This window comes from Poromitra crassiceps (genome assembly GCF_964638095.1).
Source record: "Poromitra crassiceps genome assembly, chromosome: 1".
Lineage (NCBI taxonomy): Eukaryota > Metazoa > Chordata > Actinopteri > Beryciformes > Melamphaidae > Poromitra > Poromitra crassiceps.
This window is the reverse complement of record NC_139623.1, coordinates 64,375,467-64,401,161: the sequence shown is the minus strand read 5'-3', so window position 1 is coordinate 64,401,161 and position 25,695 is coordinate 64,375,467. Positions and strand designations below refer to the sequence as shown.

The window sequence follows — 25,695 nt, the reverse complement described above, 5'->3', positions numbered from 1 at the left end:
CAAGGTTGTTGATGTGTGGAGCCTGAAGGAGACGGCTGTGTGTGGGAGAAGCTAGGATAAGCTAGCGGGGTTTGGGTGTGTGGTTGTGGGGTTTGGTGGCGTGGACTACGGCTGACAGTAGTCCCCGGAATAGCGATCCACAATAAAGTGCGGTGACAAGATCCTGACTCTTCGACTGCTTTGTGGGATCGTTACATTGGTGTCAGAAGTAAAAGTTAACGCCTTGGAGGATCGAGCTTGGACTGGCGTGGGCGGTTAGCTGTGTGTGCTAACTGCTACGAGGTTAGCTGTGTGTGCTAACTGCTACGAGGCTAGCTGTGTGTGCTAGCTGCTACAAGGTTAGCTGTGTCTGCTAACTGCTACAAACACCACGTGGAATGGTGCGCGAAGAAGGACGGCCGTCGGTGGACAGGGGGGAAAGGGAGCTACCGACTCCGGAGTTCTGCTCGGTACTGGCCGGCATGGAGACCCGCCTGAAGCAGGAGTTCAGCTCGGTGCTTACGGGCATGGAAGCCCGTTTGTTGAAAGAAGTCAGACGGCTATTGGAGGCGACGCCTGCCTGGGCAGAGGAGCTTATGAAGCTGCTGCGGGAGGCCACGCAGCGTGCAGAACGGCGGATGGAGGAGCCGCAAAGAAAGTGTTGGACTTGTGGAGCACATGGTCACCTGGCGAGGTGGTGTCACAGCATTCCTTCGGGGCAGATCAGGGACGCGGAGCAACGTTTCTGGGGACGCCCGGGTGTCTGCTGGTCATGTGGATCGTTTGGGCATCTGGCCAGGGAGTGTCGGGAGGCTGTCGAGGACCAGAGGACAGCGGGAGAGGAGAGACGTGCAGGCGGCTGGCAGGTGAGAGTCTGCTGGTCATGTAAGAGCCCTGGGCATTTGGCCAGGAACTGCACTGAGACATTGGGAGACGGAGGAGGGACACAGGCTGGGGAGAATGTGAGCAGCCTGAGAGAAGAGAACGTTGTTAGAGTCGGGAGAGTGAAGCTCGTGGGTCCGGATGAGCGGGTGTTGCTAACGCCAGAGGAGCCAGCCCAGCCTAGCTGCTCTACACCCCCCACGGTTGTTGTGCAGGGAGCCGAGGTGGAGATCGCTGCCGGTTGTGTTCTCCCTGCTGTTCTGAACACGCCGCCCCCTGGGGGAGGGGGACGGGAGGAAGAGCGAGTGCAAGAGGCGGAGGAAGAGGAGTACTGTCCGGATGTGGACGCCATCTGGGATGTCGGGGTAGATGAGTGGAAACACAGGCAGGCGGAGGACGCGGATATTGGTCCGGTGTACGCGTGGGTAGTGGCCGGACGCCGGCCCCTTGTGGAGGAGATTCGCACATGTTCCGGTGCCACGAAGGTACTGTGGAATATGTTTTCAGACTTGCGTCTGGATGGAGATGGGCGTTTGGAGAGAAAGGTGCACGGGAGAGGAGGGTTGGTTGTACCCAGCTACCTGCAGGGATTGGTGCTACGGTGGGCACACAGGGGACTCGGGCCCGGTCATCGGGGGGTTGAGGACACACTCCACCGTGTTCGTCTGGGATTCTACTGGGGCGAACACAGGGAGGATGTGCGGAGCTACTGCAGTGCGTGTGATGACTGTAGAGCACAAGGGGGGGGGCCGAAGAGAGTCACCCTGCGTTGGACTGACCCCACTGGGGAGTGAGAGGGACTAGTGTGCTTCGGGTGGGACAGAAGCTTTGAAGGGGGGATGGAAATGGTGTTGTGAATTGAAATGAATGGAAAAAAGAAAAGAATAATGTAAATGTTGGGGTGTTATTGTACAGGGACATGTACAGGGATATGGGTGTTTTGTGGGTGCCAGCGTGGGCGCTGGCTTTGTTGGGAGGAGGTAATGTGGCGACTCTGGGGTTTGACATGTCTGTGGGGATTTAAAACACGATTTTCAGACGGCAGCCCATCTTTTATTGTCACACAACACACTACAACACATGCATGCGGCCACAACACACACTCATGCTGACGGTGGCCGGTGAAATATGTCCTCTGCATTTTACCCATCCAGGCTTGTCCTTTCCTCCAGGGGGCAGGCCAGGAGCAGTGGTCGCTATTTCTTTCCAGCGCCCGGGGACCTTCATTGGACCATCATTGGACCAACTTCAGATGTTGTCGTCACTGGTCGGATGACGATCTTCTGCATGTTTTTAGTGGGGGGTTATGTACGGAGGAACCCCCTGGGGGGTACGGGGAGAACATGCAAACTCCACACAGAAAGGCCCTTTCGACGAGATAGCCCACCTGGGCAGTAGGCACTGAAGATATGGGGGGGTCATTTACAGGGTTACGTAAAGGCAGCATACCAGCCAGTGGGTGTGGTGGGAGAGAGGGGTTCACCTGTGATTGGCTGGGGGAAGGGGGGTGTGAATGAGAGAGCGACAGCTCAAGGTTGTTGATGTGGAGCCTGAAGGAGACGGCTGTGTGTGGGAGAAGCTAGGAGAAGCTAGCGGGGTTTGGGTGTGTGGTTGTGGGGTTTGGTGGCGTGGACTACGGCTGACAGTAGTCCCCGGAATAGCGATCCACAATAAAGTGCGGTGACAAGATCCTGACTCTTCGACTGCTTTGTGGGATCGTTACAATATATATATTTAAATCACCCCTGTGTGCTCAGTTTATCAAAAATAACTCTTATTTACAATTTTGATTTTCATTTCGGAGATTTCCCTCCCCTGACAGAAGCCGGCTCTGAGCCATTAAGTGACGCGCGTGCCTCTGCAAGCTGAGCGGGGGTGAGCTGCGCCCTGCGGGGGCGAGCTGAAATGGAGGCAGAATCCCGACTGTAACAAAACTGCCCTCTGAACACGTGTGAGCATCATGTCCCAGGAGGCTGGGCGCATTGTGGAACGAGACCGCTCCACAATGCGTGAATTTTCTCTGCGGTTCTTAAATCATCTCCAAGGTTATAAAAACTAAATTTTGATTGCAAAATCGATATATATATATATATATATATATATATATATATATATATATATATATATATATATATATATATATATATATATATATATATTGTAGCATTGTCAGGAACCAGTCGGTGAGTCAGGATCTTGTTAGCACACTTTATTCTGTTAACACAGGTTCCAGGGCTACTGTCAGCCGTAGCCCACGCCAAAACAAACCCCACAACACACACCAAAACCCCGCTAGCTCCCTCCTAGCTCTCAGCTCTCCCCAAACACAGCCGTCTCTCTCAGGCTCACGCTCCAACTCCCCCGAGCTGTTCCCCTCTCGCCCTAGCTCCCCTCCCCCCAGCCAATCACAGGTGAACCCCCCTCTCACCCCACCCACTGGCTAATGTCGCCTTCACAGGCCCCCGTAAATCCCCACAGACATGTCAATCCCACAGTTAACCCCCATGCACAGAACAGTACAACACACAACAGTAGCACACAAACCCAACCCGCTACACTTCCCCCTCACATCAAAGCTTCTGGCCCACCAGAAGCACACTAGTCCCTCTCCCCCCCCCCTAGTGGGGTCACTCCTCCGCCGGGTGACTCTCCTCAGCGCCCCCCTGTGTCCCACAGTCATCACACGCACTGCAGTAGTTCTGCACATCCCCCTCGTACTGGTTCCAATAGAACAGCGTCCGAACACCGCGGAGCGCCTCCTCAGCCGCCTGATGACCAGGTCCCGGGCCCCTGTGTGCCCACCGTAATACCAACTCCTGCAGGTAGCTGGGTACCACCGCCCGGAACCCTCTCTTCCCATGTTCCCCCCTCCCCAAAACTCCGTCTTCATCCAGATGCAGGTCGGTAAACATCTCCCACAGTTCCTTTGTGACACCGGAACACCTGTGAATCTCCTCCACAGGGGGCCGGCGTCCGGCCACCACCCACGTATACGCGGGACCGATATCCGCGTCCTCCGCCTGCCTGTATTGCCACTCATCCGCGTCGACATCCATGATGGTCACGTTGTCGTCCTCCAGGTCCACATCTGAACAGAACTCCTCTTCATCTGAACAGTACTCCTCTTCCTCCGCCTCTTGCACTCGCCCGTCCTCCCGTCCCCCTCCCCCAGGGGGCGGCGTGTTCAGGTCAGTGGGAATAACACAGCCGGCTGCGATCACCACCTCGGCTTCCTGCACAGCAACCGTGGGGGGTGTAGGGCAGCTCGGCTGTGCCGGTCCCTCCGGCGTTAGTAGCGACACCCGCTCACCTGGAAATATGAGCGTCGCTCTCCCGATCCTAACAACGTTCTCTTCCCCCCGGTTGTTCACATCCTCCCCAGCCTGTGTCTCTCCCCTGACCTCTACTGTCTCAGTGCAGTCTCTGGCCAAATGTCCAGGCCTCTTACACGACCAGCAGAGTCTCACCTGCCAGCCGCCTGCACGTCTCTCCTCTCCCGCCGTCCTCTGCTCCCCGACAGTCTCCTGACACCCCCTGGCCAGATGCCCGAAGGCTCCGCACGACCAGCAGACACCCGGCCGTCCCCAGTATCGTTGCTCCGCGTACCCCGTCTGTCCCCCGGAACCGCTGCGACACCACCTCGCCAGGTGCCCATGTCCCCCACAAGTCCAACACTCTCTTTGCGGCTCCTCCGTCCGCTTCTCTCCGCGCTGCGCGACTTCCCGTAGCAGCTCCATAAGCCCCTCTGCCCAGGCAGGCGTCGCCTCCAACAGCCGTCTGACCTCCTGCATCAAGCGGGCCTCCACGCCGGCAAGTACCGCGCTGAGCTCCTGCTTCAGGCGGCCCTCCATGCTAGCAAGCACCGAGCTAAACTCCGGGGTCGGTAGCTCCTTTTCCCCCCCGTCCACCGACAGGCGTTCTTCTATGCGCACCATTCCACGTGGTCCTTGTAGCAGCTAGCACACAAACAGCTAACCGCTAACGCCAGGTCGCGCTCGAGTCTTCCAGTCGTTAAGTTTTTCTTCTGACACCAGTGTAGCATTGTCAGGAACCAGTCGGTGAGTCAGGATCTTGTTACCACACTTTATTCTGTTAACACAGGTTCCAGGGCTACTGTCAGCCGTAGCCCACGCCAAAACAAACCCCACAACACACACCAAAACCCCGCTAGCTCCCTCCTAGCTCTCAGCTCTCCCCAAACACAGCCGTCTCTCTCAGGCTCACGCTCCAACTCCCCCGAGCTGTTCCCCTCTCGCCCACAGCTCCCCTCCCCCCAGCCAATCACAGGTGAACCCCCCTCTCACCCCACCCACTGGCTAATGTCGCCTTCACAGGCCCCCGTAAATCCCCACAGACATGTCAATCCCACAGTTAACCCCCATGCACAGAACAGTACAACACACAACAGTAGCACACAAACCCAACCCGCTACAATATATATACAGTATATACACACACACACACACCACTGCCTATAGTTTTATATTTTTCTGTTAAATCTTTCTTTGGCCAGAACAAGAATCACTGGTGATGCGTTTGTGTTCCTGCATGATTCAGAGTTGTATCGAGAATTGTATTAATTAATGCATTCATTCATTTAGTTGTAATATGAAGTGTAGTGTTTGAGTTAGTTATCCTTCTCCTGCGGAGGGCAGTACTACGCCTAGTAGCGTCTACACTGCCGAAAACCTGAAAGAAAAAGAAGTAGAAGAAGAAGGAAGTCACCAGTTGGTGGCGGTAATGCACCAATTCGTTGTTTCCCAACCGCCAATAAACCTCAAAGAAGAAGAAGAAGAAGAAGAAGAAGTATGCTGAGGCTGTTAAGTGCTAGCCTGGTAAACCGCCCGTCACGTGAACTCACATTTCATTTGGTTCTCCGTGACGGTCTGGACCCGCACAGGCAGTTTAAGATGATTGGTCGAGCCATGCCGGCCATTGCCGGGCCGACGAATCAGCGGCGGCCGTAGGCGGGCAGGCTCGTCTGGGCAAGTAGTGGGTACATGGTCTTTGTAGTTCTTTTCACTCGTCAACATCGCGGAAGTGACAGGCAGTCTGAATGAAATTGAATGTAATGTTCCCAATTCTATGTATTAAATTCTAAAAAACGACCCTCAACATTTGGGAAGGCTAAGCCACACAACTAGTTCGTTATAATCTAACTAAATGCTTCGAAGGTGACTTTATACGACCGCGAGGACTCAATCAATGAATACCACGGAGATCATCCACAGGCACCTTCCGCGATCTGATTGGTTGAAGTTAACACCCACCAGCGGTGATAGACAGATGGGTCATCCAATCACCTGCCAAGTAGCTTGGACAAAGTGCCCGCCTCCGTCAGCGGGTCTGGTGACTTCAAACCCAGATCGACTGGTTTAGTGAAACCTATGTGGAGCTATACCGTCCATCTGGCAGCGTCAGGTTAGTTAAGTGCAGGGAGATTGAGAGAAAGGAAAAAGTGGAAGTGCAAAATGAATCGGAGCAGAAGAGTGGAACTGGTGGAATTGAACGAAACATTTGTGTGGACAAGAAAGGATTTTTGACATTCATGGCCATGGTAATTAATTGTGCGGAGCAGGTCAAAGGAAAAAAGGAAAAGATTAAGATGATGATGGGGAGGAAATCGAGAAGGCGCTGAGGGATGAGTTCCCGCCGACTGAGTCGTAGAATGGACATATATATCGTGAATGGGAGCACTATGGGTGATGATACATGATGAACACTGTAAATAGATTCCAATATAAAGAAGACATCAAACTCCAGTAGGTGGCGGTAATGCACAAAAAGTTGTTTGCCAACCGCCATAAAACATCAATAGAAGAAGAAGAAGAAGAAGAAGAAGAAGAAGAAGAAGAAGAAGAAGAAGAAGAAGAAGAAGAAGAAGAAGGAGAAGAAGAAGAAGAAGAAGAAGAAGAAGAAGGAGAAGAAGAAGAAGAAGAAGAGGAAGAAGAAGAAGGAAGTCCAAACGATTATTGCTGCTGCCAACATGGAGGTGTTTGTGTTTGTCTCTGCTCCTGTTCTGTTCTCTGGATCGTCCAGCTCCTCTCTGCCTGCTGGCTCCCGCGTCAGAGACATCTTGGACCGCTTCTTAACCCACACGGTCAGTTGACCCCAACACCTCCTTCACAAGCCTATCTCTCAACTGCTTTATAAGCTGATGCTGGCTAACCTGTTAGCCGCTCCGCCTCCGTCTGTAGAGTTAGCGTTAGCTACGTTAGCTAGCCCAGACGGAGCGGCTAACAACAGCTGACTGACAGACAGTTTATTCTAGACTAAATCAGATATAACATTAACTACATTACGACCAGAGCCGTGGAGCCACTGCTCACATGCATTTAATTAGCGTCACTGTAACTTTCAGGTAACGTTAACCTCTGTTCCGTTAGCAACAATAAGACGAGCAACAATAACCACTTCCGGTGACCTTTTTGCACAAGCCTAGAGCACACGGAAGCAATTGAAAAATGATACATTTGCACATTAAAACAATTAAGTAAGCATTTAAACGAAGCTATACAATACAGATTATGTTTCTGTATAACAATAACTGGTTTAATAACATTAAGAACAACAGCAGCAGAAAGGCTAAATGACAATATAAGGCTACTAGCTGGTTCAAAACGGACATGTTTAATAACATTGAGAACAACAGCAGCAGAAAGGCTAAATGACAATATAAGGCTACTAGCTGGTTCAAAACGGACACACACACACCTGCCAACATTAGGCTGTGAAAAAGAGGACCCCTTTGAAAATCTTTTTTTTTCCCTCGCCAAAATTTAGCTTAAATTTGGAGTGTTATTTAGCTACCTTCCTGACAAACTAGCATGACATGATTGGTACAAATCGATTCCTTAGGTCTTCTATTCTTCTATATTAGTAGTATCTCAGGTCTGTCCAAATAGAAGTAATATCTGAATAAATTATCTTAATGTGTTAGTTAATGTGTTAATGTGCTGGTTTGTATTGCAGGGTGTTCCTGCTGAGGACTTCTATGTCAGCAGTAATGGACGCCGATCTGACCTGCAGGATTCAGTCCAACATGGAGCCATCTATCACCTGGAACCACGACTCTGTGGAGGAAAAGGAGGTACTGAGTTTAACCCAAACTGAGTCTGAGTCACAGACTTCTTCTCTCCCTCAAGCTTCAAAGGCCAAAATATGGTACAGTATTTGGGACAGCCTTACCGTCGAGACAACTCTGTGTGTGTGTGTGTGTGTGTGTGTGTGTGTGTGTGTGTGTGGTGCAGGATTCGGCTCCATGCTCAGAGCTCTTGGAGCTCAGATTGAGAAGACGACGAACCGTGAGGCGTGCCGGGACCTGAGCGGACGCCGCCTCCGAGACGTCAACCACGAGAAAGAGTAAGAGCACCTTGAATTGCCTTGTGTATGAAAGGTGCTATATAAATAAAATTTGACTTGACTTGACTTGACTTAAGAGACCCAGACCCTGCCCTCACTACTGACCACTGAGCTAAGACTAGAACGAGTAAGAGACCCAGACCCTGCCCTCACTACTGACCACTGAGCTGAGACTAGAAAGAGTAAGAGACCCAGACCCTGCCCTCACTACTGACCACTGAGCTGAGACTACAAAGAGTAAGAGACCCAGACCCTGCCCTCACTACTGACCACTGAGCTGAGACTAGAAAGAGTAAGAGACCCAGACCCTGCCCTCACTACTGACCACTGAGCTGAGACTAGAAAGAGTAAGAGACCCAGACCCTGCCCTCACTACTGACCACTGAGCTAAGACTAGAAAGAGTAAGATACCCAGACCCTGCCCTCACTACTGACCACTGAGCTAAGACTAGAAAGAGTAAGAGACCCAGACCCGGCCCTCACTACTGAGCTGAGACTAGAAAGAGTAAGATACCCAGACCCTGCCCTCACTACTGACCACTGAGCTAAGACTAGAAAGAGTAAGAGACCCAGACCCGGCCCTCACTACTGACCACTTAGCTGAGACTAGAAAGAGTAAGATACCCAGACCCTGCCCTCACTACAGACCACTGAGCTGAGACTAGAAAGAGTAAGAGACCCAGACCCTGCCCTCACTACTGACCACTGAGCTGAGACTAGAAAGAGTAAGAGACCCAGACCCTGCCCTCACTACTGACCACTGAGCTAAGACTAGAAAGAGTAAGATACCCAGACCCTGCCCTCACTACTGACCACTGAGCTAAGACTAGAAAGAGCAAGAGACCCAGACCCGGCCCTCACTACTGACCACTGAGCTGAGACTACAAAGAGTAAGAGACCCAGACCCTGCCTAGTGAGACCCTGCCCTCACTACTGACCACTGAGCTGAGACTAGAAAGAGTAAGATACCCAGACCCTGCCCTCACTACTGACCACTGAGCTGAGACTAGGCCTATGTGGGACTGGGTACCCAAACCCAGTATCACCTTTAGTGTTGTCACGATACCAAGATTTTACCCTGTGATACTATATTTTCAAAGGAGATGTTCGCACATGCAGTTCATGTGCGTTGGATCACTTGAGTCTTGAAGAAGGAAGATCCCGCACACTGCTCTTGCTTTCATTTATAACGCTTTGGTCCCTGTGGACCTTCGTCAAGTGTTTGACAGCATTTCTGCCACAGTGATGTTAAAAAGACAATGCTCCATCCTGTGTTCACAGCTGTAGGCAAACATCGACTTGGACTCAAGGATGAACTGATTATATTTTGGTGGTCAAAGGTCAAGGTCACTGTGACCTCTCGAACGCCATTTTCAAGCTTGTTAACACGATATCTCAGGAATGCCTTGACAGAATTTCATCAAATTTGCCTCATTCGAAGGAAAACTCCGCACATCTCTCTTGGGGCAGGTGCGTAGGACAAGGATATAATTCACACAAAAATAAAGAGAGTCCCGCACACTGTCCAAACTTGCAAAAATAAATTTAATTGTAACGTTTCGGTCTCAGACCTTTTTCAAAAACCAACCATCAAATTTGCCTCAAACATCGACTTGGACTCAAGGATGAACTGATTAGATGTTGGTGGTCAAAGGTCAAGGTCACTGTGACCTCTCGAACGCCATTTTCAAGCTTGTTAAAGCCCCAATCAGTAAGATTTTTGAAATTTTTTACTGTAATATAAGAGCTTTTTATATGACATGGTAGATTGACTTGTGTCAATAAAAAAGAAAAAAGAAAAGGGTGCGCGCATGCGCTGTACAGCGGAAGCGCTGTCTTCAGGAAAACAAGGAAGTAACTCGATTCGGATTTGCTACGAAAATGATGTTTCACGGAACTATGGATTATTATTTCATCACGTGGTGAGTACCCGATGTCACAACATGTACATAGAGCTTTCTGGCGCTGTTTTGTTGACTTTGAACGGCGATATCGTTATCGATACTATTGGACCCAGAGGGCGCAGTTTCCCCAATAGCAAAACTTGGAAAACTTACTGAATGGGGCTTTAACTTAACCTGACGCTGCCAGATTGATGAGTTTGCTTCACATTCTGTTTCACAAACGACATCCATCTGGATTTGGTCAAGCTACCCTGCTGAAGAGGGCGGTCACTTTTTTCAAGCTACTTGGCAGGTGATTGGATGGACCGTCTGTCTGTCACCGTCTGGGCGTGCCAACGCCAACCAATCAGATCGACTTGCCTTCATGACGTAGCCTCGCCTGGTGAACACGAACGGCTAGGACTACAATTGCTAATTAGTTAGCATGGAGGTCGCAGATTTTTTGCTGTTTTTGTAAGGTGAATATTGGGTGCAACCATTGACTATTCAATTTGCCAAAAGAAAGAAGAATTACTGCAGATGTCTGACTGAGGATGAAGTGCAGGTAGGCCATTTTGCACGTTAAATGTAACTGATTGGATTAACTGATGTTACGCTAACGTTAGCAACATTTGGATGTTGGGGTGCTACGTCTGATGATTGATATTTTGATGTTAACGTTAACAGCGATTCATGACTAACACATATCGTTGTTCGTTTCTTCAGGGAACTGATGACACGATATGACACCGAGTGGCACGCACCCTGGACTGGCCTGGACGGCTAACGTCATGGAGACGCAACGCTCTCTAGCCTTTATGATCATGGCAATCAGAATCAGAATCAGAAAGACTTTAATGATCCCCGGGGGGAAATTGGGACAAGTTACAGTAGCTCGCTCAATAACAACCAAAACAATCAATAACAACCAAATACTTTGATACAATATAATGATTTAACGCTACTATTTAGCATTAAGGACTGGTGAATTTTAGCATATCTGTCAGTGGAATGGTAGATGTTTACGCATGACTGGAGAATGTTATACTTTTGTGATAATAAACTAAACGGAGAAAAGACGGCCGTGTGGTGTTGTTGTTACATAATCTGCTGGTCTTGAGGCACGATTGGGTAAAATGATAAGATGATGTAAATTCATAAAGATGTTTATGTCAGATGAATCTGCGAAAGGGAGCTGCCTGGAGCCCAGAGGACGTCAACGGAGAAGAGGAAAAACACCCTTTAGGTTACACCATGCAGCATTTGGATATAATCTAGTGTTGGCTCCCATGCCGTTAGTTTTTTTACCCCCTATCTAAAGAAAGTACAAGTGCAAAATATTAAGCTATGTTCTATCGATAAACCAATTTCTCGAGTAACATCCTGTTATCCTGAGATCTTTAATCTCGCCTGTATAACATAATATGTCACTCGGACACCAACGTGAGTTAACGTGGTTTATTAAACAGCAGCAAACATTCCAATCATAGCAGAATACACTTCAGCTAGCAGTAGGGACAATACATCACACTGATCTTTGCAGTTCTGTGTTGATTAGCTAATATTTCAGTGGCATTTTGATTAACGTTATGATTTATTTCTATTTGGAACAAAAATGATGGTTTAACAGATTGCATGTTTACTGGGCTGTGGTGAGAAGGGCTTTGTGTTTGTGTGACTTGCGTGAATGGCTAACTGCTAGCCATTCACTAGCCTACAGCTAGCTGATGGCAGCTATGTTCTCCCAGCCTATCAATGGTCTGAACGCTATCTCCCCAAATTCTACAACAATGTCTTGTTTACTAACGTTCATAGTTGATAACGTTACATCAATACAGTTACGGTTTCGTACTCACTGTAAGATCAAGTGTTTAACGTTTATGTTAGCTTATTGTTTTGAATAGAATGTTTGACTAGCTCACTGGAGCTAGCCTCGGTAGCTGCCGCCATGTTGAATAGTGAAAGAACTACAAACGCCCATCACCTCTCGGTGGCGTCACACCCGGTCTCGCAAAGCCCGCCCTTAGCTCACGCTGATTGGTGCGCCTGGGTGGCGGCCGGTTTGAACGCCTCTCTGAGGCCAGGGCCAGACTGAGGTGGATTGTGAATTTGTGGAACAATGCCGCCCCCGTCTGGTGGAGTCAGGCTAGCTTTAACTAGGGGTGGGGGAAAAATCGATTCACTTAAGTATCGCGATTTTTAATGTCACGATTTTTTGAATCAATCTTTTATTCTAGAATCGATAATCGCAAAAAAAAAAGAATTTGGGTGCCCGCAGTCAGGCCACTCACTGAACAGCAGGCCAGGGGCCGCCTACTGGTTAACTAGTGGTTTTATTACTTTATTAGTTAGTCTGAAGTAATAATTACACTTCAGGGTTAAAGTGGGTGCATCTCATTGTAAAATTGGACTTGGCCCAAATTAGGCTTCAAACAGACAAATTTCACGCGCGTCGGCCCATATCAGCCTGGCCTGCTTGGTATCTAATGCCCGGCCTGAATTATGATCCCAGTCCGCCCCTGTTTTTAACTATATCGCCCAGCCCTACTCATGATATAATATACAGTCTCTAGTGTATGATTCAACTTTTCCCATGTTCTAATCTAGTGTAAAAAATCAAACTGAAAAAAGAAACAAAAATCGCAATAAATCGTAATATCGAATCGCAATAATCGTAGAATCGCAATACTTAAGAATCGCAATATATATCGAATCGGCACCCAAGTATCGTGATAGTATCGAATCGGGAGATAAGTGAATCGCCACAGCCCTATTGTTAACGCAATATCTCAGGAATGCCTTGACGGAATTTCTTCCAATTTGTCTCAACCATCGACTTGGACTCAAGGATGAACTGATTACATTTTGGTGGTCAAACTTCAAGGTCACTATGACCTCGTGAACGCCATTCCCAAGTTCGTTAACGCAATATCTCAAGAACGGCTTGATAGAATTTATTCTGATTTGGCTCAAACATCGACTTGGACGCAAGGATGAACTGATTCCATTTTGGTTATCAAAGGTCAAGGTCACTGTGACCTCTCGAATGCCATTTTCAAGCTTGTTAATGCAATATCTCAGGAATGTCTTGATGGAATTTCTTCGAATTTGCCTCAAACGTCCACTTGGACTCAAGGACATTTTGGTGGTCAAAGTTCAAGGTCACTGTGACCTCACACACCCAATTTTCAAGCTCTGTAACGCAACATCTCAGGAGCGCCTTGATGGAATTTCTTCCAATTTGCCTCAAATGGCGATTTGGACTGTAGAATTAACTAATGGCGGAGGCATAAGTACGCGTTGCGGTCGTTCTAGTTTTTATTAGGGATGGGCATGTGCATTTTAAGCAATTTAAATACTCAAAAGTACTCTCCTTCTATTATGAACGAGTAACCGGGTACTCGCGGATGGGGGGGGGGGGTCTGTGTGATTACTATGGTAATTACTGAGCAGGGGTAATCTGCTGTGTATGGGGCTGTTCACACAACGTTTGCATTTTTGCATAGAAAAAGCGCTACCTGGAGCATTTTTTGTGAGGAGAGGGACTGACTGTGATATTAGGTTAGGGTTAACCCTAACGCCTACCTCAGACAGTATCTCCGATGGTTGGATGGATGACATTAGCGCTTCGGAGCAGACAATAATGTTGTGAAACAAGCAAAGGCTAATTTAATTTCCAATACATGTCCATTGTCCAGTATCATCCATTTTACTTTATGATCACTGTTACACTAACGTAAATCCACAGATTACAAGGTCCGGTGTTCTGCCAAAAAGTGAAAACTGACCAGTGTGATTAACGTTACAGGAGCAGCTAAATAGTGACCATGAAGCGATTGTCTCCCAAAAAGTGATTCTTTCTCCACATGCGTTGTTGATGATCATCAAAGTTGCCCATCCATCGGTTACGGCATGACAACATTTTTTCGCCCCCCGGCAACAATCTGGGTTTCTCATGTGGCCCCCCATGAAAAAGAGTTGCCCACCCCTGTTTTAGCATCATAAAAATACAAAAAGCCATCCCTAGTGATTCTGTGTGTGTGTGTGTGTGTGTGTGTGTGTGTGTGTCAGGATGGCGGAGTGGCTGAAGAAGCAGGCGGAACGTGAGGCAGAGAAGGAGCAGCGTCGTCTGGAGCGTCTGCAGAGGAAGCTGGCAGAGCCCAAGCACCAGTTCACCGACACGGAATACCAGAGGCAGTGCCACGACCTGTCAGAGAGACTGGAGGACTCTGTGCTCAAAGGCAAGTACCACCTCAGTGTTTCCTCTACCATTCTACAGGCCTGGCGGGCCCACCAGGCCAACGGCGCCCCCGCCAGGCCAGATAAGATTTTTTCTGCTCTCCCCAAAATTACAATAAACCTTTATGCCATATTATTACAATACAGCAATACTAGTGTTGACAGTAATAGAAGATGCCAAATCATTCAAAACAATAAGCATTTTGTGTCAATGTGTGTTGTTGCCTGGGAAACGCACATCCCATAATACAACTGTTCGCATCGCATCCCATAATAGTATGCTGATACTTGGGATGCCATTGCGAACATAGATGCGAACAGGTTAGCTAAAGGTTTAGCGTCGCCAGCGAGGGCCCCCACCGTTGCGGCCGAGGTACATTTCGAAATCCCTCCAGGCCTGAATTTTTTCTAGGAGAAACACTGCACCTGTCAGAGAGACTTCAGGAGCCTAATGTGTACGTATGAATAGTGTGCTGCACCACTTTCCACACAGGTTTCCAAATGTATAAAAACCCACGGGCTGTGAGAATGGGTGTGTACGGTACATCTCTCACCACTAGTGTGGTGTGGCAAAAAAGTACAGTAAGTGTGAATTTGGGTGACTTTTTATTTAGAGCTTTTTTGGGCTTACACATTTCTACACCTAAATATACACTGTTTTAGACATTTGGCCCAGGACTCTGTGCTCAATGGCACATGCTGGGATACCTAGTGGGAGTAGGGATGCTCATTTAGATTATTTTCCCCCTGCATGATAGCCGACCCTCATTGACCGATCGTTAACCGATAGGATTAGATCGATTAGAATGGACGGTCTCCTACTGCAGAAGTTGGCTGCGTTCATCATTGTTTCCATTAACACAGTGAATAAACGATGCTCCACAGACGTGGTGAACATTAAATTATTTCACTTTTTTCAACTTCTTTTTTTCTTTATAAAAGAGACTAAATATGGGCGAACATTAATATAATGTGTTCAATGAACATATGAACAGCTGTCATTTGACGCTTCTGCGGAAGACTGCAGTTGTCGGTCGAAACTGTCAAGGTAAAAAAACATCTACTACACATTTGTCTGATTAAAAGAAACAAAAACTATCAATCATAATTAAAGCTGGAAATAAGGTCCAGGTTGTGCAAAACCACAATTCTCCTTTAAGTCTACGAGGGCAGTTGTGTCGACTTGGGGGCGGGGCAACAGGATCAGTTGCCGCGGGCCCTGGAACCACGGGGCCCAGGAGGGACCTCTAAATGTCTAATTGTCTGTGTAATTTAATATTGGATGGAGGAGGGTTGGGGCCTTATGAGATCATTTTGTCCCGGGCCTAGGCCAGATACACGGCAGCCCTGCTTGAGGGCAATGAGGTTCTGAAAGATGAACCAAGAGTGGCAGAGGCTTTGAACCCAATTTCTGATATGACTGCAGGAGTGAGGTTTGAACTGAGGTAAGAGAAAATATTCGGGGCCCTATCTTCGTACAGGCGATACCCCCTATTTACGCTTGCGCACCTGTTTGCGCATGCCTTAACGCAGGCAAGATAACAGTCCTCCGCCTTGCGCATTTGTCCAGGTGTTGTGCCGAGTTTTGCACCCCCGCCCTGGCAGCAAAAAAAAGCATCCCCACCTCACGGGAGCATAATTGTAATGATTTATACAAAAACATAACTGTTTAAAAATTGTATAATTGTTTGGGTAGACATAGTCTCTCCCCAGACTCAAACATTACGTTGAATCGCTGCGCTCTGCATACTACATAAGTGAGTCTGTGCCAGTTAACTCATTCATGGCCAGTTTAGGACTGCCAATATTTAGCACAGGCCAAAGATTTTCATAATTGTTGGTCATCTTTCAAGACCCACAGTAAATTATCTATTAGCACCAAAGTGATTTGCAATACCTCAAAATGAAGATGTACGTCTCTGGGTTCACCAGGAAAAAAAAGTGAGCTTTTAGCATGTTCTGTACTCTACTTATAGCCATTTATATACACCCTGTTTTCACCAAAAAGGTCTCTCTGAGAAGAGAAACAGCAGAAAAGGCCATTTTTGTAAAAGACACAATCTCAGGCAGAACTCGCTCTCAATTCTTTTATTTTGAACTGTATTGACATCAGACATGTAAATATTATTCGTTATGACACAAATGACAATATATATATATATATATATATATATATATATACATGAAGTGCTTTTTTTACATTCAACAATACAGTTTACTCAGTGTGAGTGAGTGTGCAGACAGACACACAGACAGACAGACAGACAGACACACAGACACACACACACACACACACACACACACACACACACAGAGAGAGAGTTCTGTCCACAGCTGCTGCTGGATCGCACCTCCTTCGCAGGGAACACTATTGATCGCCCCGCAAATTAGCATAGGAGGGGAACACCAAACTGGTCTGAGATCAGCGTCTAGCCTCCTCTGCCTCTGCATCGTTTTCCTCCTCTCGTTCGGGCTGGGACGAATGCTGCGACACAGGAACGGGTCCGGCTTGGCTTTGGGACCAGGCGCTGGAACCGGATCGATCATGTTCGTCACGGGTTTGACTACCGCGAACAACTCAATCCAGGTTCGCCCTGCAGCAAGGCGACCAGCGCAGAGCGCCGAGGGGCGTTTCAATGGCATTTCTCCTCTCTGCACAAGGAAGCGCGTTTCTCTGTTTTCTGTTTTTCCTCCTGCTCATTTCAAAACTACAGCTGCGGTATGTGTTTGTTCACGTGTTGTCGGCTTGTCTCTGAGGGCAGGGACCTGATACCATGTCACAGGCTGGGGAAGTCTTTGAACTACGCGCTGCACTAATAAAAACAAAAACACGTCATTGGCGGAGGGCTATTTCTGATAACACGTCAAAGACGTCTTTGGTAGGGGTCGACCGATATGGCTTTTTCATGGCCGATACCGATACCGATTATCGCGAGTCAAGCAGACCGATAACCGATATTTTGGAACCGATATATATTTGCAGTAAAATAGAAAATCTTGGTGTCAAAATTTTGAATAACACGACCGATTGTTAAAATGCATTTTCTTCAGTTTATCCAACTGCAATATTAATTGAAAATAGTCACACTATTAACATTAAGCAAAGTGGTGTGTGTGTGTGTGTGTGTGTGTGTGTGTGTGTGTGTGTGTGTGTGTGTGTGTGTGCGCGTGTGTGCTCAATCTAGTGGAGACTTGGGCATATTATCAAGATAAATCTGTGGACTTATACTTTTAACAAACTAACACCGACTCACTACAGTAACAAGATAATAGAGGGTTTCCCTCCGCTTACACCTGATAACCTCACCCCCAGGCTCTCAAAGGAGAATACTGAAACAAACATGTTCATCCGTGCATCCTCCAAACAAACAGTCTGCTGACGAAATGTCTCATCCTCGTTTATTCGGTTCCTTGTTTCATTCCAAACAAACTGAGTCCGCTCCGCTGACGAAATGTCTCATCCTCGTTTATTCGGTTCCTTGTTTCATTCCAAACAGAGTCCGCTCCGCTGACGAAATGTCTCATCCTAGTTTATTCGGTTCCTTGTTCCAGGCAGAGAAGAGAAAAAAAGTCTGCTGCAGCTTGCCCAGACATGCCTGGCTGCCAATGTATTTTTCGGACACGCAGCGCGACAGCACTGCAGGCACCAACGTTACTCAAAGATATATTATGCTATCAATACACAAATAATCTCTGTTATCTTGTTATTGTTATCACTGCAACAAAGTGCATGCGCGCATTTTCAATTAAACTGCTTCATCTCTCTCACTGATAGACAGACCTCTCCACACTCCACACTTTGCACTGTGCGAGGCAGCGCTTCATACGAATCGCTCATAAGATCGTGGTGTTTTTGCAATGTCAGCGTAGGTAATTATTATGTATATTAACTTTATTACAACTTTGGCATGGCAATATCTGCTGCTTTTCCTTAACACGTTCACTGCCAACGACGTGTTAACACGTTTTCAGAATCCAGCTGTTGACTGCCAACGACGTGTTAACACGTCGTCAGAATCGATTTTTTTTTTTTGACGGTGGGATGTGCATCTAACCCTTTTACATCTCTTATATAAGTATTGGACGTGTACAACGTGTACAACCCATTCCACCGACCCACTAAGTGGCGACAAGGAAGGAGGAAGGCAAGCAAAAAGCAGTGTGACGAAGCCATTCTCATGAAAATGGATTGGCGAAAACGCTTTCGTTTTCGCGCTGATTGCTGGCAGTGCGGGATTGCAAATTTGCATAATATATTACGGATGGAACACACTTTGAAACACGCAGCATAAATATGACCAGAATCGCAAAAGCTTTATCAAAGCTCTCAACCAAAACTCCAAGAAGCGAGCGAGTCCAACCAGACTTCCTCAAAGAGCAGCCGCGCAGACAGGCTCACAGCCGCACAGCAGCAGCAAAGCAATGAGACTGGTGACAAGCTTGTGGTGCAGCAGGCCATTTTGCCTTGCAAAATAGCACCAAATTGGAAACAGCCATAAAAGGCTTTTAGAATGGGATTTTCAACCCATTCTTTTTTGTTTCTTTTTCGCTCTAATTTAGAGTAATTTAATTTCTATTCAGAAATTTATTTGAGAGGTCGAGAGTATGAGAAAGTGCATTTGCACAGGTAGGAAAGTGCTTGTGACACGGCGCTGCAGCCAAGAAGAACGCCCACGGAGGGAGGAGTTGGAAGCAGAGGGAAGTTTCCTGCTGTTATGGAGGAAATTACTGTTCAAAACTATTGTTTAGGTCTTACTGATGCCAAAAATGAATGGTTAAAGTGACTGTTCTATCGAATTTCACAAAAAGCCGTTTATCTCTGAATATTTTTTCTGACGCTGAAACCATGCTGTATTCAACTGCTAATGCTTACATAACTACTAACTCTACAAACTAACTCTTTTAGACAGAGAAAGCACACATTCTATTAGTTCTTTTTAGATGATTGGTGTTCACGAAGTCCTAACAGAAAAGAATCCTCGGCTCTTGTAAAATGAGCCTAGAATCCTCAAAAAAAACCCTGGCAGAACCTACCTACAGCATTGAAAAAAGGCTGGCAGTCAATGTGTTAACACAGTGTGACTGTTACAGTGTGACAACAGCCAACTAGTCGAGTCCGCTGCTCTCGCTACAGGCAGCCTCGCTCTGTCCCCCTATACTAGGCTGCGCTGAACAGAGAGCAGAGCACTGAGGTGAGGTGTCAAGATTTCATCTCTGAGCCCTCTGATAGGCTATTGCTTGATGTGTAACCAATCAGATAGCGCTGTGGGCGGGACATTGCTCCAGATCACACACAGAGGGAATTACTGTAGGAGAGGATTCTTCCAGGTGCAGCACCCGCGCACTTTTTTATTAAATTATGATATCGGCAAACAGCCAATGAAAATGCCGATACAGGTAATCGGCAAAATGATGAATATCGGCCATAATAATTGGCCAAACCGATAATCGGTCGACCCCTAGTCTTTGGCGGTGAATGAGTTAACAGCCACTGCTGGTTTTGAAGGCGGGTTGAAATTGAATGAGTGACGGGTCGTAGCACCGATGAGAGCGGTTTGAAAAATGGGCTGCGCCTCCCTGTCGTCTGATCGCAAAGTCGTTACTGATTGGAGAGGACTGAAGCCATCACTGGCCAAGTGAATGGTTCCCTCCCATAACCAGCCCTCTGACGGCGGGGACACACCGACACGCGGAACTTGCGGGCATGCGCTGCGCAGCGCACCTCCGCGCAGAAGTCGCTTAAAGTGTCCACACAGAGAGCGCAGCTAACTTTGCGCGCTCTGCTCGTCCGCTATATATTTTGCCCCAAATCTACTGTCTTCGTTATCACGGGTAGTAAATAACGACATAAATATAAAGTAATATGTTTGGGATAACTGTTAATGGCTACCTTCGGCGTTATAAAATGCAATTGCATCATATTTAAGTCTGTTCTCCTCCCGTTTTCCCAGTGCGTGCTGTTGTAGAGAGAAGGCGAGTCCTAGCTCTCTACTTGTTGCTCCGCAGGCAACGAGCCCCTAGATGCCGCTCCCCCTCTCCAAATGCTCTTTCTCTCTTTTCACACTTCCAAAGGGGCAATCAACAACGTAAATAAACATTATTTGACTTTGAAATTGGTTTTATTTGACGAATGTCCGGTTTCGGAGTTCCTGTCTGCCCTGATCTGATCTGTTCTGCTTGACTGAGTCGCTCATGGTCGCAGACGGCTGCGCAGGAAAATAGAAATCCAGGCTGAGTTGCGCGGCATGAGCATCCGCTGAGCTGAGCGGTGTGGACTGGCAGATCTGTTAACATGGTGTCCTAATGAAAACTGGCTGCGCACAAGGTCGCGAATGGTCGCGCCGCTAAGCTTACGTGCAGGAGTCGCGTGTGGTGTGTTTTCACCATGAGGGAAAGTGTCCCAGACTCAGAGAGAGCTCTGCAGCATGCAGTAACGTAGTGTATCAGCGTAAGAACTCTCATGGGTCTGGCGTCGAGACTAGGGTAGACATGACCTCCCTGTTTTTAAGTTAAAACAGCCCCAAAATCTCGTGAGGATGCAATACTCATGGGGGAGCATAATTTATCACAACAACGGGCACAAGTGCAGATTAGAGGCGTGCCAAATCATTTATGCACAGGTGTGGCCTGGCAATGCCTGGGCATTACATCAATCAGATTCCCGTCTTGCGCTCCCTGTAATACAGTTTGTGTGAGGCATGCTGTACTTCTCCCCATGTGTAATTTGGATAGGTGTAGGCCTATTGACTGTATATATTATCCCTATCTCATAACGACACCATCACATCATATACCTCAAAACATCTGAGTTTTGATGCAATTCGGGTTATTTTGTTGACTGGGGTGGGACAATAGAAACGTGTTTGCAGCGGGTAAACGGCAGAGACAAAAGGAAAGATTGGAGGAATTACAGTGGACTCAATTAAAACTTGACTCGTGCCGAGGCTTGTGCCAGATCAGTTGTGGTGCCAACGACCCTACGGGTTATAGCAGGTGAAGGTGAATAGCCTATTGCAAGTAGGCTACAATGTACAAGTTTTCTCAATTAATTTACCATAACCCCTCCTTGCATGTGATAAAAGTTTCTCAGTGAATTATAGTTGATTGCCTCACCGAATAATATGCTGGTTACCCGATTTTAGCAGCAGAATTTGATGTCCTGGGGTGGCACGTCCGTGCGTAATAACGTTTCTGTGCTGCGCAGCGCAGAGATTATGGTGCGCTCCCAGCGCAGCGAGTATTTTAGTGCTAAGAGGTCCTTTTCAAAGCTCTTAGCGCAAAGTAATTGCGCCCTTCTGACAATAGGATAATGCCATCTATCCCCACATTTTAGTGCTCAAACCCCTTTTTTGGCATGTGGCATGCCTATGCCCAGTACAATTATAACAGGCATGCGCTTGTACCCGCCCCAATTTGCATTGTGCATGGCGTTAAACGAGCGCAAACGCTAAATTACCGCTTTTGGGAAGATAGGGCCCTCGGTGTCTTAGATTGGTTCAAAGTAGATTTAGAAAAAATATAATTTAATAAACCAGTATAAACACATGTACAGAATTCATTCACATCAGTTAGTGCTGCACGATTAATCTAATCGCAATCGCGATGTCAGCACGTGCGATTACATAACCGCAAAAGTGTGCGATTATTATTATTTTTTCACGTCTTTTTGAGTGTGTGTGTGAGCCTCCTCTAAACTAACGTTACACGCGACGCAGCAAACACACGTTTCTCTGCCATCACACTGGGCATCAACACTAGTGGGAGACTTCTCCCATGCACTCCCGCAAGTAAGTAATGTTATACGCAGCAAGGTTCACAAACATAACATCTTACCGAGAGGGAGAGAGAGAACATCCATGATCTCTAACAGCGAGCTATGCTAATAACTAGCTCGCCGTTCAGAAACGCATGTAAACAGCCGTGTGATTAGTGATAATGTCAGTAAAATAAGGAGAGAGCTGCAGGTGCTTATGCAGAACTAGAGCATGTTTAAGTGCACAGTGGGTAATGACCCGCTGTGATGAAGAATATAACAAGATTAACCAGGTTGATAGCAACAAAACACTGTCACATGACGCCTTCATGGTCCCTCGTAAAGTCTGCAGATACACGTTACCTCACCTCTCTCTCAAGAAGCGTCACGTGAGTGTGGCATTTAAGGCCATCTGTCGCTACAAAATAAACGGGGTGTATTACTGGACAGACATGTAACTAACTTTGCAGTCTGAGCCATCTTCTATGTGCTGTAACACAGTGCAGTTTCTATTTTTCTGGTGTTTCTTTTTTACATGTTTGGGACAGACAAATGTCTCAAAATGTTTTATTTGTTTGTAAAGATAATTTTATTTCAAATTGTTTTATTTATTTAGTTTTAAAGGTCCCATTCCGTGCAAAAGCTGTTTTTACTTGTAAATGCATATATACTGCTGTCAGCCCTCCCTGTAATGAGTGGTCACACGCTCAGAACTGCCACAGTTGGATTTGTCCCTATCCAGCGTCCCCCTGCAGCCTCCTCCAAGCCACACCCCCAAACGCGTCGTTTGCCGAGAGGGGAATTGGCTGGGAATTGGGACGTCACGAGCTTCCTTCTGCATACTGCGCGCGTGTATCTCACACAAGCTATCTGCACCATTTTGTCTATAGCCACAAAATTAACACTTCTAGCTGGAGCAACGCCGGCTGTACGTGATCCAGCAGCTGCGGAGGTGCATTCGGTAAGTCTAGGCATTTTGAGATGTCCTCTTTAGCGTAGTAACCGTTAAGTTAACGATAACTCGCAACCTAGCGTGCTGGTCCACAGACGCTAATCTGATTGGCCGCTGGGAGCCTGGGGCGGGCTCTTCCCCAGCGACCAATGGGAGCTGTTGGTTCTGAATAAATTAGCAAAACCAACCATTCTTGGGACGCGACGAGATGAGGAAGGGACAACTCCGTCACAGCAAACGGGCTTGCTGTATTTTCGACAGATTAATCCAGAATCATGTTTTGTGGACCAGAGACACACGTTTTTAAGAGGTTACAGCTGCACGAATTGGGACCTTTAATATATTTTAAATTGTAACATATTTCATGTATTTTAGTGTGTGATACGTGAAACCGTGGTGTTTTTGTCCAAGGTTATCATACTGTCAAAAACATGCCGGTACATCCCTAGATACCATTTCTTTATTATATCACAATCGCAAATCGCAATATTGTCCACCATAATCGCTAATCGCACCTTTCCCCAAATCGTGCAGCACTAACATCAGTGCATAATTTAAGGTCTATGTATGCATATGAATTCACTCAAAGTAAAAATATGCTGCTAATAATTTTGCTCTGTCACCTTTTGGATCTTATATTTTACCTTGTATCACCGCTCTTTTTTTTTTTCCTCCATTTGATGTAAAGCACTTTGGATTGCCTCTGTGTATCACACATACAAATAAACTTGCCTTGCCATGCCTCAGTCCACGAGGAGGGTGGACATTTGATTTGGGCCAGTCTTTGTTTTCATGTGTGTGTGTGTGTGTGTGTGTGTGTGTGTGTGCGTGCGTGTGCGTGTGTGCGTGCGTGTGTGTGTGTGTGTGTGTGTGTGTGTTTGTTTGTTTGTTTGTTTCAGGGATGCAGGCATCCTCCAGCGGCCAGGTGAAGGCAGAGGAGCGCGGAGCTAAAAGGCAGAGCCCAGACCAAAGCAAACGCTCGGCTAAGAGGAAGTGTTTCTGGTGAGTAACACAGCCATCAAACTGGCCCAATCCCAAACCACTCCCTATCACTTCACTACCGAGTGCCACTCCAAATGGACTCTCACTCGCAGCTGTAGAGGGCACTGCTGATTAAGGGGAGGGCAGAAAAGAGAAGCCGAACAAGGGGCTACATGCACAACTCCACTACTTCCTGAAATTAGTACAGCTTCTTTATTTCCTGTCATCACTATTGGATGAACTGATTAATGTCAGGTGTGCTGCAGTCACAACAATGATCAGGCACACCTGATTAATCAGTTCATCCAATAGTGTAGGACAGGAAATAAAGAAGCTGTACTAATTTCAGGAAGTAAAAAAGTTGTGCATGTAGCCTAGTGAGACGCCCTCGCTACCTTACCGGAAACAGGAAAGAGCCGTCACCATGGAGATGGACAGACGCGTTGCCTGTGCCGCAGCTGTCATGCTGTTCCACAATAGACGTGATTTCAACGGGGCATCTATGATTTAGCTCTCATATAGCCGGCTAATGTATAGACCTATTTTAGACCAAGCAGTAAATACATTATTAAAATGAATAATTAGCAGTAAATACAAAAATATACACTAGAGAAGTTAGCATAAAAGGTCATTTATCCGAGCACAAGATTTTAACGTTATGTCTATGCTTAGCTCTCATTTAGCCCAGGATAATGTTGTCTATGCATAGACATGTTTTAGACTACACACAAAATGTATGTATTTTTAAATTAATAACCATCCACATATGAAAAAGACACACATGGGCTACAAAATAAAGCTTCAAAGTCCTTTTCGCTGAGCGTTATTGCGGTGTTTATTTTTTCGAACCACGGTCGATTTTTCAGAAATTCGCTTTCCGACGCGTCAGAACACATCTGTGGCTGTGATTGACAGGTGGGACAAAACTCGCATCGCAATTTCGTGCCATATATTCGCATCGCTCTTGATGTATACGACCCCTGACTGTGTTTATATTAGGTCTATGCTTAGCTCTCATTTAGCCACTTTGTCTTGAATACAGTAGCCCAGGGGCACTCAATTAAAATTCAAAAAGGTCCAGTTAGAGAAAATGTCCTCAAGCAAAGGTCCGGAACATTGTAACGTAGCTTGCGCTATGATTCAGTGCCATTGAACTCAATGATTGAAGTAGCCTAATAGTACGTCTGTATGTAGTCAACAACTGACTGTTAAATCAAAATAAACATCAACAATGCTTATTTACAGTTTTCATATTTAACTGGATTAATTATAGCTACATAACTAGCCTACTATAATAAATAAATGTTCTTTTCTCATTTCAAGTAAAATAATGCATTTACAAATAACATACAACAGAGTGCTTTGGAAAAATGTGCATCTTAAAATGAAGTGCTTTAATTTAAGAGAAATGCGTTTCCCCTTTTCTTCACTCCATTTCACATTTAACACTCTCAGCCAACAAACAACCTTTTCTCTTGAGATAAGTGAGCTCGGTATCTGTCTGTCGGTCTGTCTGTCGATCAATGCAATTGCAATGCAAACCTCGCATGCCCTTGCGTTGGGCAGTGAGTGTGCCCTGGTGTGTGTTTGCTCATGTGTGGCGCTTCCATAGACCGGTCAGGATCGCACCGCACTTCACACAAGACATACTGGTTTTGATCTGC

The 25,695-nt window shown here is 46.8% G+C and overlaps 1 protein-coding gene across 2 annotated transcripts in view; it reads left to right on the top strand.

The window, feature by feature from the left end:
- The first annotated feature begins 6,809 nt into the window (after window positions 1–6,809).
- sde2 (SDE2 telomere maintenance homolog (S. pombe)) overlaps window positions 6,810–25,695 on the top strand; it is a 32,705-nt gene continuing 13,819 nt past the window's right edge. For both annotated transcript variants that reach the window (XM_083650009.1, XM_083650008.1), the window contains exons 1-5: window positions 6,810–6,961; window positions 7,834–7,951; window positions 8,112–8,223; window positions 14,178–14,347; window positions 23,950–24,052. In XM_083650009.1, coding sequence (XP_083506135.1) covers window positions 6,848–6,961; window positions 7,834–7,951; window positions 8,112–8,223; window positions 14,178–14,347; window positions 23,950–24,052 — 617 coding nt within the window. In that variant the 5' untranslated portion in view covers window positions 6,810–6,847. The remainder of the gene's footprint in view (window positions 6,962–7,833; window positions 7,952–8,111; window positions 8,224–14,177; window positions 14,348–23,949; window positions 24,053–25,695) is intronic.